General features: G+C 52.7%; 1 protein-coding gene across 1 annotated transcript; it reads left to right on the forward strand.

The window, feature by feature from the left end:
- The first annotated feature begins 1,041 nt into the window (after positions 1 to 1,041).
- Positions 1,042 to 12,183, forward strand: RPRD2 (regulation of nuclear pre-mRNA domain containing 2). Its single transcript, XM_030465027.1, is given in 11 exon segments — positions 1,042 to 1,578; positions 3,781 to 3,910; positions 4,073 to 4,173; positions 6,525 to 6,577; positions 7,118 to 7,244; positions 7,544 to 7,719; positions 7,831 to 8,116; positions 8,387 to 8,650; positions 8,833 to 9,036; positions 9,356 to 11,250; positions 11,253 to 12,183. Coding segments are annotated over 11 exon segments (4,305 nt in total). The 5' UTR covers positions 1,042 to 1,349; the 3' UTR covers positions 12,093 to 12,183.
- Positions 12,184 to 12,919: the final 736 nt, after the last annotated feature.

Raw genomic sequence — 12,919 nt, forward strand, 5'->3', positions numbered from 1 at the left:
TTGGAAGCCACCAGAGGAGATTCCACAACTTCTCGGGGACGTTTCCCTCACAGGGAAGAAATTTTTCCTCGTGTTGAGGTGGAACTTCCCATGTTCACCATATTTTTAAATTTTTTACTATAATCTTATAAACTTTTATTATAATCTTGATTTCTACCATTGATTTCCATCTTGATTCCTACCATTCTACCCCAAGGACCTCTGATTTCCACCATCACCTCTTTGATCTCCACGACCTCCAAACTCTTATTTCTACCCTAAACTCTTGGATTTTCATCACAACTCCTTATTTTCCACCACAATTTTCACATTTCTACTATTCCCTATCTGCTTTTCACCCTCATTTTCACCACACCTTCTGCCATTCCCACGTCGCCTCTTTGGTTTCCACATTTTGTTTCCACATATTTTTTATTTGCACCACATTTTTTTCCACATTTTTTATTTCCTTTTTTTCCCACATTTTTTAAAAATGTCTACATTTTTTTAGTTTCCACATTTTTTTTAAATTTCCACATTTTTTATTTCCACATTTTTTATTTCCACATTTATTTCCACATTTATTTTATTTCCACATTTTTAATTTCCTTTTTTTTTTTAATTTCCACATTTCTTTTAATTTCCACCACACTTCCTTTTTATTTCCACCACATATTTTTTATTTTTATTTCCACCCTCCCCTCTCCCTCACACCATTCCACCCCCTCAGGCCTTTCCCCTCCCTCCTCCCCTCCTCAGCGCCGCCGCCATTTTGCCGAGGGGAGGAGGAAGAAGGGGCGGGCGGATCTTGCGCAGGCGCGGAGGGCGGGGCGGTTTGCGCCTGCGCCGCCCCCGCTGAGCGCAGGCGCCTGAGGCGGCGGCGCGGCCGTGGCGGAGAAGGAGGAGGAGGAGGAGGAGGGGGGGGCGGGCAGGGGGGGCCGAGCCCGGGGGGCGCCGCCGCGGACGCGGCTGAGGGAGCGCGGCACAAAATGGCGGCGGTGGGGCGGGCGCTGCCTGCGGGGGGGCTCGGACGCTGAAACGGCGCCGCTGCCGCCGCCACCGCCGCCGCCGCTGCTCCTCTCTCCCGGGGGTGGTTGAAGAGAGGGAGGCGGGGAAGGGGGGGGGGGACGGGACACGGGACTCAGCGCTTAGGGAACCGCGGAGGCCTTGACGCTGAGCGTCCGCTGCGCTGCCCGCCCGCTTCTCCTCCTCGGCCCCGGCGTAACGCGCCGTCGCATTCCCCGCCCCATCGCGGCGGGGTCCGCCGCCGCCTCCTCCTTCTCCTCCTCCTCCTGCTGAGGCGCCGCCGCTGTTGTTGTTGCTGCTTTTGCTTCCCGGGCCGAGAGCGGAGCCGGGAGCAGGGCGGGAAGATGGCGGCGGGCGGCGGAGGCGGCGGTCGGGCCTCCTCCTCCTCCTCGGCCGTCGCCTCCTCCTCCTCCTCCTCTTCCTCGGCCGGCGCGCTGGAGGCCTCGCTCGATCGGAAGCTGCAGGCGGTGACCAACACGATGGAGTCCATCCAGGGCCTCTCCTCGTGGTGCCTGGAGAACAAGCGGCACCACAGCACCATCGTTTACCACTGGATGAAGTGGCTCCGGCGCTGTGAGTTTTGGGGGGGAAAGGGGCGAAGCTTTTGGGGAGGGGGGACACAGACACCCGGCACCCACCCCTGGGGCTGGGCAAGGCGCTCACCCCCTTCCCCTGGAGCCTTGGTGCCGGTCTGGAAGTGAGGATGGAGCCCCGGGGGTTGGGCGGGGGGAGGTGGGGGAGAGGTGGAGATGGGGCCGTGCCTGTGCCGGAGGTTTTGGAGCTGACAGAACCGAAATCGGTGGATTTGGGGGTTCAGGAGGGCTCCTCCTCCTCCTCCCCCTGGGTGGTGCAGCGGCACCTGAGCGCTGGTGACACCTCGGGAGGTGTGCGGGGTCTTCTAAAACGTTGTTATTTCGCGAGGTTTTTAGTCTGGTGAGGGGTCGGGGTGCCAAGGCTTTGCCACCTGATTTTTTTTTATTATTATTATTTTTTGCACGCTCTTTTTTTTTTTTTTTTTTTTTTTTTTTTTCTGAGGCTCTGTTGCAAAGTTAATGTTTCCAGGAGTCTAAACACGGCCGCGTTATCTCCCCGCTGCCCCAAGGGTTTGCAGGAGGAGTTCAGGTCAGCTTGGCAGCCAGATCAAGATAAGGTTCCCATCCCAGAGCTTCCTTTTGCTGTGCCCTCTATCCCCTCTGAGGTTGGGGAGAGTTTTGTTTTCTCTCTCCCTCCAGATTCCCGATTTGTGTTCCCCCCCACATCCCCTTGTGGTAAGGGAGAGTTAAGGTGAGAGCCTGAGGTTGTTCTCCTGGGGAGGAGAAGCTGACCCTGCCCTCCTTCCCCACCTCTCCTGGAAAATCCTCATCCCTCTGACAGGTCTTTGTCCCCAGGGAGGTCCTACAGGACCCTCCTCCCTCCTTCCCAAGCCCTCGGTGTCTTCCCTCACAGCTCCTCACCCAGGACCTGGGGGAAGGTTTCCCTTGAGGTCACCAAGGTTTTGGTGCTGCCCTTTTCCCTTCCACTCCTCCTGCCCAAGGAGAAGCCTTCCAAGGTTTCCCTCTCCAGGATCTCCTGCCCAAGTTCCTCCTGAAGCATCTCAGCCTGGAGCAACCCCTGTCAGCTGTCAGCACCCCATGGTTATTGGGTTGCTTGGGGTGGGTTTTCCTTTATTTTTTTTTTTTTTCTGTCTGGTGAAGGTGTCAGTGTTTAATGAGGGGGAGGAATTCCTCTGTGGCTCAGGTCTGCATCTCCATCAAGGGTGAAGCCCTTGAGTTGGGCTGTTTCTTGCAGGCCATGTCAAGTGTGTGTGAAGGGAAAAAAAACAAAGGACCTTTTGATTCCTTATCTTTTATTAAGTCAGAGTTAGGAGGTGTTGCATGCAAGAGTTTGGTCCTTTCAGGGAAAAAGTGGTGGGATTTCAATCTGTTGCTCTCCATGTCTTCCCTCCTGGGTCAGGGCTTGTCATGAGCACGAGGTGGTCACTGCTGGAGTTGTTGGCCAAGAGTTTGATGACCAAAATGTTTCTGTGAGCTCAAAGTGCCCCCACTCCAATCCTGAGGGATTTAATTTTATATCTATAATTTATATCTATCATTTTATAGAGCTCTTGATCAGCTCTGTCTGGTGGAGATGATGGTGCTGCCAGAGCACCTTCAGGAGGGGGTTGGAGAGAAAAAAAAAACACAAACCCAACCAAGTTTCTGGTGACAAATCCTGGGGCTCGTTGTGGTCTTTGTTATGAAGGATTTTGGGAGATGGGAGCTGAGGTATTCCTGGACATGGCAGCAGCTGGAATGGTGTTGGAATGGCTTGGTGGGAAGGATAAAACAAACTGTCAGCAACAACAAAAAAAAAAGCTGGAAATTGGGTGAGAAGAGGAGGAACAGAGCATTGGGTGAGGATTGAAGCTCTTCACTTCCTCTCATCAAACTTTGGAGCATTTGAGGCTCAAATCCATCTGAGTCTTTCCATGCAGCCTCAATTTCCTTTGGTCTCCTCTTCCCCCTTGGACTTCCTAACCCCACCAGAGCTTCTGGACCAGAGATGATGCCAAGAGCTTCCCATGAGGAAACCTGCAGAGCAGTGGGGTTTGCTGAAACCTCCCTGAGGAAACCACCACCCTTGGGACCACTTGAAACCCTTTCAACTCCCAACCCCCCAAACCGTCAACTCCGCTGACCAAAACGCTTCACTCCCCTCTAAGAAAACCCCTTCCATGTTGTTATCACCCTGCACCTGCCAGCTGGGTGCTGATCTCCTTCTCCTTGCTTTTTCCAGCTGCTTTTCCTCACCGGCTGAACCTTTTCTACTTGGCCAACGATGTCATCCAGAACTGCAAACGCAAGAACGCCATCGTTTTCCGCGACGCCTTCGCCGAGGTGCTGCCCGAGGCTGCTTCCCTGGTCAAGTGAGTCTTTTGCACCCCAAAAATACTTCTTCCCTCCTCTTTTCCTCCTTTTTTTTCCCCTCCTTTTTTTTCCCCCCTTTTTTCCCCCCTACCTTCCCCCCTTCCTTCCCCTTGTTCCTCTCCCAACAACCCCCAACCTGCTCTTCTCTTTTTCAATTCCAGGGATCCCTCTGTTTCCAAATCTATCGAAAGAATCTTCAAAATCTGGGAGGACAGAAATGTCTACCCTGAGGAAACCATCCTGGCCCTCAAAGAAGCTCTGAGTAAGCTCCTCACCCTTTGTATTTCTCACCTCAAACTAAATCCAACGAGCTGTTTGTGCCCAATCCCTTCTTTCCCCATCTGCACCATCCCAGGTGCTGCCTGCTTCCCTTTTTTGGACCTTTCTAAAGATTTCTCCCAATCTTTCCACACCAGCTGTGAGGAAACCCAATGGGAAGTTGACAAGAATCCTTCCAGCCCTCAGTAATGGGGGTTTTGGCTTTGCTTTTGTGGCCTGGGCTCTGCTTTTGAGTCTTTTACCAACTGGGTTGGGTTTGGTTTTTCTTTTTTTCTTACTCATTTTGGCATTGGAAAGAAGTTGGAAGGGGAGCTTGAAGTGGCCTCAAGTTTCTGCAGTGGCTCGTGGCAGCTGGAAGCATGTGAGGGCAGTTAGAATTAGCTGATATTTGAAGGAAGTGAGTCCACATTTATGCTTTTTTGGTCAGTAAGAGCTAAAAAGGTGTTTTGGGAAACCCTCCTGGGTGGTGTGGAGCGTCCTGGCAGGAGGAACATTGAAGTTTCACCAGGTGGAAAGATTTTAGTTGCATGTTGAAACGTCAGGTACAAAAATATTTTAGATTATTTGTCACTGATGTATCTCCCCATGTGTCTTGCTTGCCTGTTGAATGCTGATGGGTTAAAAACCAACCTCAGGAGCTGAGTGGTGTCTAACAATTGTTGTTATTCCTTTCTTTTCACTCTTTGCTGTGATTTTTGTTCAACTCAGTGCAAGGGCAAAGAGAAACTTGATTTAAAACTGTCAGAGCACCCCCTGGCTTGCTGCATTCCTGAGTAACCTCAGGTTCTCCTGGGCATCCAGCAGCTCTTCCAAGGAAGTTGCTTGAGGGATTTTAAAGCAAATTTCTCTTCACTTTTTGACCCCGTGGCACCAAAATACCAAACCAACCCCCCCCAGATTCTTCAAGGCAAGGAATGCCAGTCTGCCAATTAAAAAAAAAAAAAAAAAAAAAAATGTTTTCCAGGTACCACTTTCAAAACTCAGAAGCAGCTGAAAGAAACTCTGAACAAACAACCGAATAAGCCGTGGAAGAAATCACAAAGTAAGGAACCCCCCATGGGAACTCTCTGAACTAATCTAAAAAAAAAAATAAAAATAAAACCCAAACCGTTTGTCTTCTCACAGAAGAGAAGAAAGGCTGGCCCAGAGGTGGGCACCTTATCTGGCCTCAGCCAGGAGCCAGCATGCTTCTTCCAGGCTCTTTAGATTCCTTCTGGACTAATAAATAAACCACCAGAAAATCACAGGATTGTTGGAGGTTGGAAGAGACCTCGAGAAATCATGGAGAGCAGGAGCAGCCAGGAGGTGTTGGAAGGAACTGAGTCTGAGAGTGGAGGTTCTGGAGAGGAAGGAGCTGGTGTAGAACCTCTTGGATGCTGGTGTTAAAATATTGAGAGCTGGAGAGAAGACAGAACTTTGGCAGCAAGGAGGTGGCCACTTTCTTGGTGTCACCAGCAAACTAAGAGCAGCCTGGGAGTTGGCAGTGCAGAAAAGTCTTTTCCATCCAGGAGTGCAGTCTGTAGCAGGAGGTTTTTTTCCTCATCTCTTCCTAAAGCTTTGACTGGTCCATAAAAACACCTTCCTGAGCCCTGAGATCAGCTGCTTGATGAGGAAGGGCTTTGGCAAAGTTGATTCCTTGCCTTAACACCACGAGCTGCTTTCCCCACCCAAACGTGGCCTCTCATCAGAGCTTTCTCTTCTTTTGGGCCAAACCCAATGGATTTGGGGTCTCGGGACAGTGGGATTCCTTCCCCCTTCTCTGTTAGTGAGATGTCAGAGGAGAGCTGGGAGAGTTTTAAAAGTTGGGAGTGTGGTTAGGGCTAGGAATTGCCAAAGGGCTGCACGTGGCAGCTCTGAGTCTGGCTCTTAGGAAGTGATATTCCTTCTAGGGAGGAGTAATAAACTCCTTGGAAATAATATTCCCCTACTTGGAGGTGTGGAAATCCATCGGAAGCATTATTTGCCCTTTTTTGGGGAGAGGTGTAAAGTCCTGGGAAGTAGTATTCCCCTTGCAGGGATTTGAGATGGAGGAGGCAGAGATGGAGGAGGTCCCAGCCACTCAGATCCTCCAGCAGGTTCTTAAAAAGCAGGAACAGAAGAATTCCTTGACCTGGGTTGCATGTGACCACGTTCCCTTTGGCCACCAGGAAGCCCAGAGCCTGGAGGGACCTTCCCAGCATGTTCTCCTCCTCATCTGGAAGGGAAACATTTGACCCCTAAGCTCAGTCTTCCCTTCACATATCTGAAAACATTTCTGATTTCCTGCTTTTTCTTAACTTTCAGTCGGGGTGGAGTATTTTGGGTTTCTTCATCCTTTTTTCTCTCTTCCCACAGCCTCCACCAACCCAAAAGCTGCTTTGAAGTCCAAGATTGTGGCTGAATTCAGAGTAAGTTTGCAAGTGGGAACTGTTCCCTCTCCTCAAGCTTGGCCTGAAGTTTTTCTGGAGCTCAAGGCCCCCGGCAGCTCCAGGGGAAGCCAGGTGGCTGTTCCACGGATTTGTCCTCTTGGGAGCTTTGCAAAATCCAGGTGTCCTGTTCTGAGGTTTTTAGGGGTGGTTCTGACCAAGGAGATGTTCAGGGTGGTTGAGGAGTTGGTGGTAACAAATTTATCACAATCAGGCTCCCCAAAAAGAGCACGGGGAGTTGATTAAATTTAAATAAATAGGAAAAAAACTACAATAAAAATCTCCACTCATTTTCCCAACCCTCAGAGCCAGGAGGTTGGTAGAATTCCACTCCCTGAGCTCCAGCCTGCAGATTTGGAGTTATAAATGCCAGGATTGGCTCAGTTTTGTTTCCACACCAGCCCTGCTTTGGGAATCACTTGGCACCCTTGTTTGTCGGGGAGGGTTTCTCTTCCCTGGAATGTGCTGAGGATGTGCTTTATTGTTGTTTTTTTTTTTGCTTTGCTTTTTGTTTTTCCCCAGCCCCAATCTCTCATCGACGAGTTGCTCTTATACAAACGTTCAGAAGATCAGATTGAGCTGAAAGAGAAGCAGCTTTCCACCATGAGAGTGGATGTGTGCAGCACTGAAACCCTGAAGTGTTTAAAAGGTAAAGAAAGGTGTTGAGCAGCCCAAACCTCATCTTGTCAGGGGAAGGAACAAACCTATCGTGACAGCTGGAGGAATTTTAAAAAAAAAATTCCAAGAACCAGCCTCAAATTTGGGGTCGTTTGAACCTGCTCATCAAAACCCACCCAAAAAAAAAAAAAAAAAAAAGCAGGAGGTCAATTGGTTGAAAAATTGGTTGTTAAGATCCACGTTGTTCTTAAGACCTTCCCAACCCCTCCCCCCTCCAAGATCCTTTTGGGATCTTGACTTCCTTGCCTCCTTTTTCTCATCTCCTGTCAGACAAAACAGGAGGAAAGAAGTTCTCCAAAGAATTTGAAGAAGCCAGTTCCAAGCTGGAAGAGTTTGTCAATGGCTTGGACAAGCAAGTGAAGAATGGGCCCTCGCTGACTGAGGCCCTGGAGAACGCCGGGATCTTCTACGAAGCTCAGTACAAGGAGGTCAAGGTGGTGGCAAATGTAAGGATGGGGTTTTCTCCCTCTTCCTCTGGTGGGATGGCTGAAGGAGGCTGTAAAATAGGAATTGTATTGGACACCTCCCAACATCTCCCATCTCCTTTTGTTTTTTAGGCTTATAAAACGTTTGCCAATCGAGTGAGCAACCTCAAGAAGAAGCTGGACCAGTTGAAAGCCACGCTTCCTGATCCAGAGGAGTCTCCTGTCCCTTCTCCCAGCATGGATGCCCCTTCCCCGACTGGCTCCGAGTCCCCTTTCCAGGGCATGGGGGAGGAAGACAATTCCCACTCTCCAGTGGCAGGAAGCCGGAAGATGATCTCTCCAGAACCTGTGACAGATAACCGGGACGTGGAGGACATGGAGCTCTCTGATGTGGAGGATGATTCCTCCAAAATCATCGGTGGGTTGGCAAGGCTGAGTTTCCAGTGGGTAAAAGATTCCCTGGGGATAAAACACCCTCTCTGAGGAAGCGTTGGGGGGGAGGGGGATGGATGAAGCCAACCTGCAGCTTGGTGCTGTTGGGCTTGGATCTTCTCTGGGATCTTGGCTGTGATTGATCCCAAACCACTCGTGGAATCCATCTTAAGGCTGAGGAACCCATTGGGAATCCTGTACCCTTCGGAACCCTTCAGTGATGCTTCCTCTTCTCTTTTACCTCTCTCTGCTTCAGTGGAAGAACGGAAGGAGAAGCAGGCAGCCCCAGTCCCAGCTCCACCACCCACCAAGAGTGAAAATGTCCCCAAAGTGGCACCATCCACAGCCACCACTTCGGTGACGGTGACAACGCCGCCGGCCCCGGCTCCTCCCAAGGTGGCGGTGAGCGCAGCACCTGCCCCGCCAACCCCGGCCTTGGCCTTGCCCAACTTGGCCAACGTGGACCTGGCCAAGATCAGCTCCATTCTGAGCAGTTTAACCTCAGTCATGAAGAACACAGGTGAGTGCTGAAACCTTCCAAAGCTTCAGTTGCCTCCAAAGAAACCTGGTGAAGGAGTTCTGAGGGAAAAGATCTTGGGCTCTTTGATCAAGCTCTGGAGAACCTCATCCCTCAAAAAAAAAACCAACCCAACTTTTTGTTGACAAAGCAAGGTGGGTGAGTGGTGTGTGCTTCTCTCCTAGGTGTCAGCCCTGCCTCCAGACCTTCTCCCGGGACCCCAACGAGCCCAACAGCTCTAAGCAGTGGCCTGAAGACTCCTGGCCTGGGGACTCCAGCTGCTCCTTCCAACCCTTTAGCAAATATTCTCTCCAAAGTGGAAATAACTCCTGAAAGCATTTTATCTGCTCTCTCCAAAACCCAGACTCAGACAGCACCAGCTCTGCAAGGTACCCAAGCAGGTTACGGGTCTTAACGGGGTGTTTGATGCCAGCACCCACGTTTTTCCATGTTTTTTTTACACCTGGCTACAAAACCAGGATGAATTGTGACCCAGTTCCCTCAGATAAACGTTGAAATTGATACTTATTGCTCAACCTGAGCCTCTGGCAAGCATTTTGCCTCTTGCTGGCTCCCAGTGCCACAAAACCAAATCGTTTTCTCACCTAAAACACCAAAATTGTTGGTGGGAACCACTTGACAAAAGCCTTTTAAAGTTTTCCTCACTCTTCCTGGAATTTCTCAACACCCACCTCCTTTTTCTTCCAGGTTTGTCATCCCTCCTCCAGAGCGTGGCTGGAAACACCGTGCAGTCCAGTGAAACAGCCTCACAGAGCATGTCAGCCTCCCCAGCCAACACCACAGTTCCTGGTGGGAAGGGGAGGAACCTCCCTGCCAACTCTCAGCCTTTCGTAGCCAAAACTTTTGGGTTTTCTCCAAACTCTTCGACCGCTGAGGTTTCCTCGACTTCAGTCAACAAAGCTCCCGTTGGCCACGCCCCAGGCCTCTCCAGCTCCACTTTTAAGCCCCCAAGCAATTCCTTGGGATTTCCCACTTCCCATCCTCCCAGCCCTTCTTCCCTTTTGCCAGCAGAAACCTCCCTGGCTCAACCCACGGAAATTTCCAAACCCAAGTTGGAGGCGGAACCTCCGTCTCCCAGCTTGGAGATGAAGATCCACAATTTCCTGAAGGGCAACCCGGGCTTCAGCGGCCTCAACTTGAATATTCCCATCCTCAGCAGCTTGGGATCCACCATGGCCACGGAGAGCCACGCTCCCGACTTCCAGCGTGGTCCCACCAGCACTTCCATGGACAATGTGGACGGGACGCCGGTGCGCGACGAGCGGAGCGGGACCCCCACCCAGGACGAGATGATGGACAAACCCACCTCCAGCAATGTTGACACCATCTCCTTGCTCTCCAAAATTATGAGCCCGGGTTCTTCTACTCCCAGCAGCACCAGGTCACCTCTTCAGAGCCGGGATGATGGTTATTCCCAGGAACTTCCCAATTCCGTGCACACCTACCGAGCCTTCGGCCTGGGCAGAGACTCTCCGTCCGGTCGGTACAAACCACCTGCAGACACCATGGAGATCCCTTCCTCCTTGATGGACTCCTCCCAGGAGAAGTTTTACCCCGACACTTCTTTCCAAGAAGATGAAGATTACCGGGACTTCGATTACTCGGGGCCGCCGCCGTCGGCCATGCTCAACCTGGAGAAGAAACCCACCAAGTCGATCCTCAAATCGAGCAAACTCTCGGAAGCCGCCGACTACCAACCGGTCCTGTCCAGCTACGGGCAAAGAGCTCAAGAATTCGGTGTCAAATCTTCCTTCCCTCAATCCATGAGGTCCATCCTGGAGCAGAGTGAGAGCTGCGACCCCCTGGCCTCCTCCCCGGGGCTCTACGGGAGCTACGGCCTCCGCGGGAAGGATTCCACGGCCGATGGTTCTCCTTCGCCCGGCAAGAACGAGGTGTTTTTCACCCCGGATTCCAACCACAACAATTTGGCCAAAGCCGTGGTGCACTCCGGCCTCTCGCAGAAGCAATATCCGGATTCTCCTCACTCCCTTCCCCACCGTTCCCTTTTTAATTCTCCAAACCCCCTCTCCAGCCCCGCCGCTCGAGCGGCGGCAGAAAAACCTTTGGGTTCTTCCATTTCCGCCACGTCCACCATGGAGTTTAAGAACATGCTGAAAAACGCCTCTCGGAAACCCTCCGAGGAGAAACATTTTGGGCAGATTTCCAAAACCAGCTCCGGCGAGGGGGGGAATTTATTGGGTGCTGCCAAAGGAGACCCTCAGCCTCAGGAGGAGCACTACCACCGCATTGAGACCAGGGTCTCCTCCTCTTGCTTGGACTTACCCGACAGCACCGAGGAAAAAGGGGCTCCCATCGAGACCTTGGGTTACCACAACGCTTCTTCCTCCTCCTCCTCCTCCTCCTCCTCCTCCAGCAGGGGTGGGGGGATGTCGGGAGAACCCATCCAGACGGTGGAGTCCATCCGAGTCTTGGGCAAAGGCAACCGCGGCCACGGGCGCGACGCCAACCGCGCCTCGGGTTGGTTCGAGATGGGCGGCGGCGGCGGCACCTTCGATAACGGCCCCACGGGCACCTCGGAGCTGCCGGGCATGGGGGGCTTCCCCCCACCCCCTTACAAGGAGCACGTCGTCCCCCCCCCTTCCCGGAGAGCGTCAACAACTTCCGAACCAACAGTTTCAACCCCGCTTTCGAGCACCGCATCCCCCCGCCTCCGCCGCCCCCTCCTCTCGCCCCTCCTCCCCTGGAGCACGGGACTCCATTTCCCCGGGGGGACCCGGTGGGACCCCCGCCCACCGGACCCCCGCCCACTGCCAAGGACCACGGCGGCCTCTTCCCCAGGGACCACCCGGTCCCTCCCCGCATGCCGGGGGTGGAGCACACCAACCCCTTCTCCAAGGACCCCTCCGCCGCTCCCCTCGCCCTGCCCCACGGCGTCCCCCCGCCTCCCTCCATCGAGCACCCGGGGGTCCCTTTCCCCACCCCCCCGCCTCCCCCCGTCCCCGGGGACCACCCAGGGGTCCCTTTCCCCACCCAGCCCCCCTCGGCCGGGGACCACCCGGGGGTCCCTTTCCCCACAGCCCCCCCACCGTCCCCCATGGAGCACCCGACCATCCACCAAGGGACGATCAAAGAGCATTTCGTCGGGAGGGAAGGAGCTCCCCAAGCCCGGGACCCCGCAGCCCCCCGCACCCGTGAGGCCGTGGGGCTCAGCCCCCTCCCCAGGGAGCAGTTGGGGGGTGCTGGGGGGGGAGGGCGAGGCATGGGGGGAGGGGGTGGCCCAGCTCACCGGGACGGAGCGGGGAACCGGGGCGGGGTGTTGGTCAGGACCCCCCGTGCTGATTTCAGACCCCGAGAGCCCTTCAGAGACCCCTTCCATAGTCTCAAACGACCCCGACCCCCCTTCGGCAGGGGCGGGGCACCTTTTTTTGCCCCCAAACGCCCCTTTTTCCCCCCCAGGTACTGAAGCAGACGCCCAGCTCCTGAGCAAAGGCACCCAGATGCTGTGCAGAGCAGCTTTCACTTGGTTTTTTTTCCTTCTTTTCCCCATTTTTTTTTTGGCTTCCCTGCCCTTTAACTCTTCCCCCCCCCTCCCCAGAACCTTCTCCTAAATTTCTCCTAAATTAAATAATTTTTATTTGTTTCCCCCACCCCTCCCAATTTCTTTCCCCAACCCACCCAGTCGGCGCGAGACTTGGAACAAAAAAAAAAAGAAAAACAAAAAGAAAAACCCAACGTTTTAACCCAAAAAAAAAAGCAATGCTCCCAGAATAGAAACTCGGGAGTTTAAAGAAAAAAGAAAAAAAAAAGGTCAGATGGTGTTTTTTGCTTTTTTTTTGCTTTTTTTTTGCTTTTCTTTTGTTTTTTAGCCCATCAACCCACCTGCTGTCACAGAGGGGTGAAGGGTCCGAGCGGCGGCAGAGCCCCCCCTGACCCCCCCTGTGCCTTTCTCTGCAGCGACGGGCGCCGCTCCCCCTCCAGCTGGCAAAAAACACCCAAAAAAGGCGAAAATCCCCCCCCAAAAAGGCAAAAATCTCTCAATAACCCACCCAAACCCCAACCCTACCAGCGAGGAGGGGTCCCTACCCAACCCCAGCGTGAAAAATCTTTTATTTTGTTATTATTTTGTTGTTTCCTCCCCCCCCAGCTTGTTTTTTTCTCTCCCCTGGGAACACTGTTGACTTTCTACGTGTGTGTATATAATAATAATTAACAATCACTTTTTAATCCCATCTCGCATCCTTCACAGACGGAGCCCCACAGTGGCTTTTATATGAAGTTGGAATTTTACTT

The sequence above is a fragment of the Calypte anna genome, chromosome 25 (genome assembly GCF_003957555.1).
Source record: "Calypte anna isolate BGI_N300 chromosome 25, bCalAnn1_v1.p, whole genome shotgun sequence".
Lineage (NCBI taxonomy): Eukaryota > Metazoa > Chordata > Aves > Apodiformes > Trochilidae > Calypte > Calypte anna.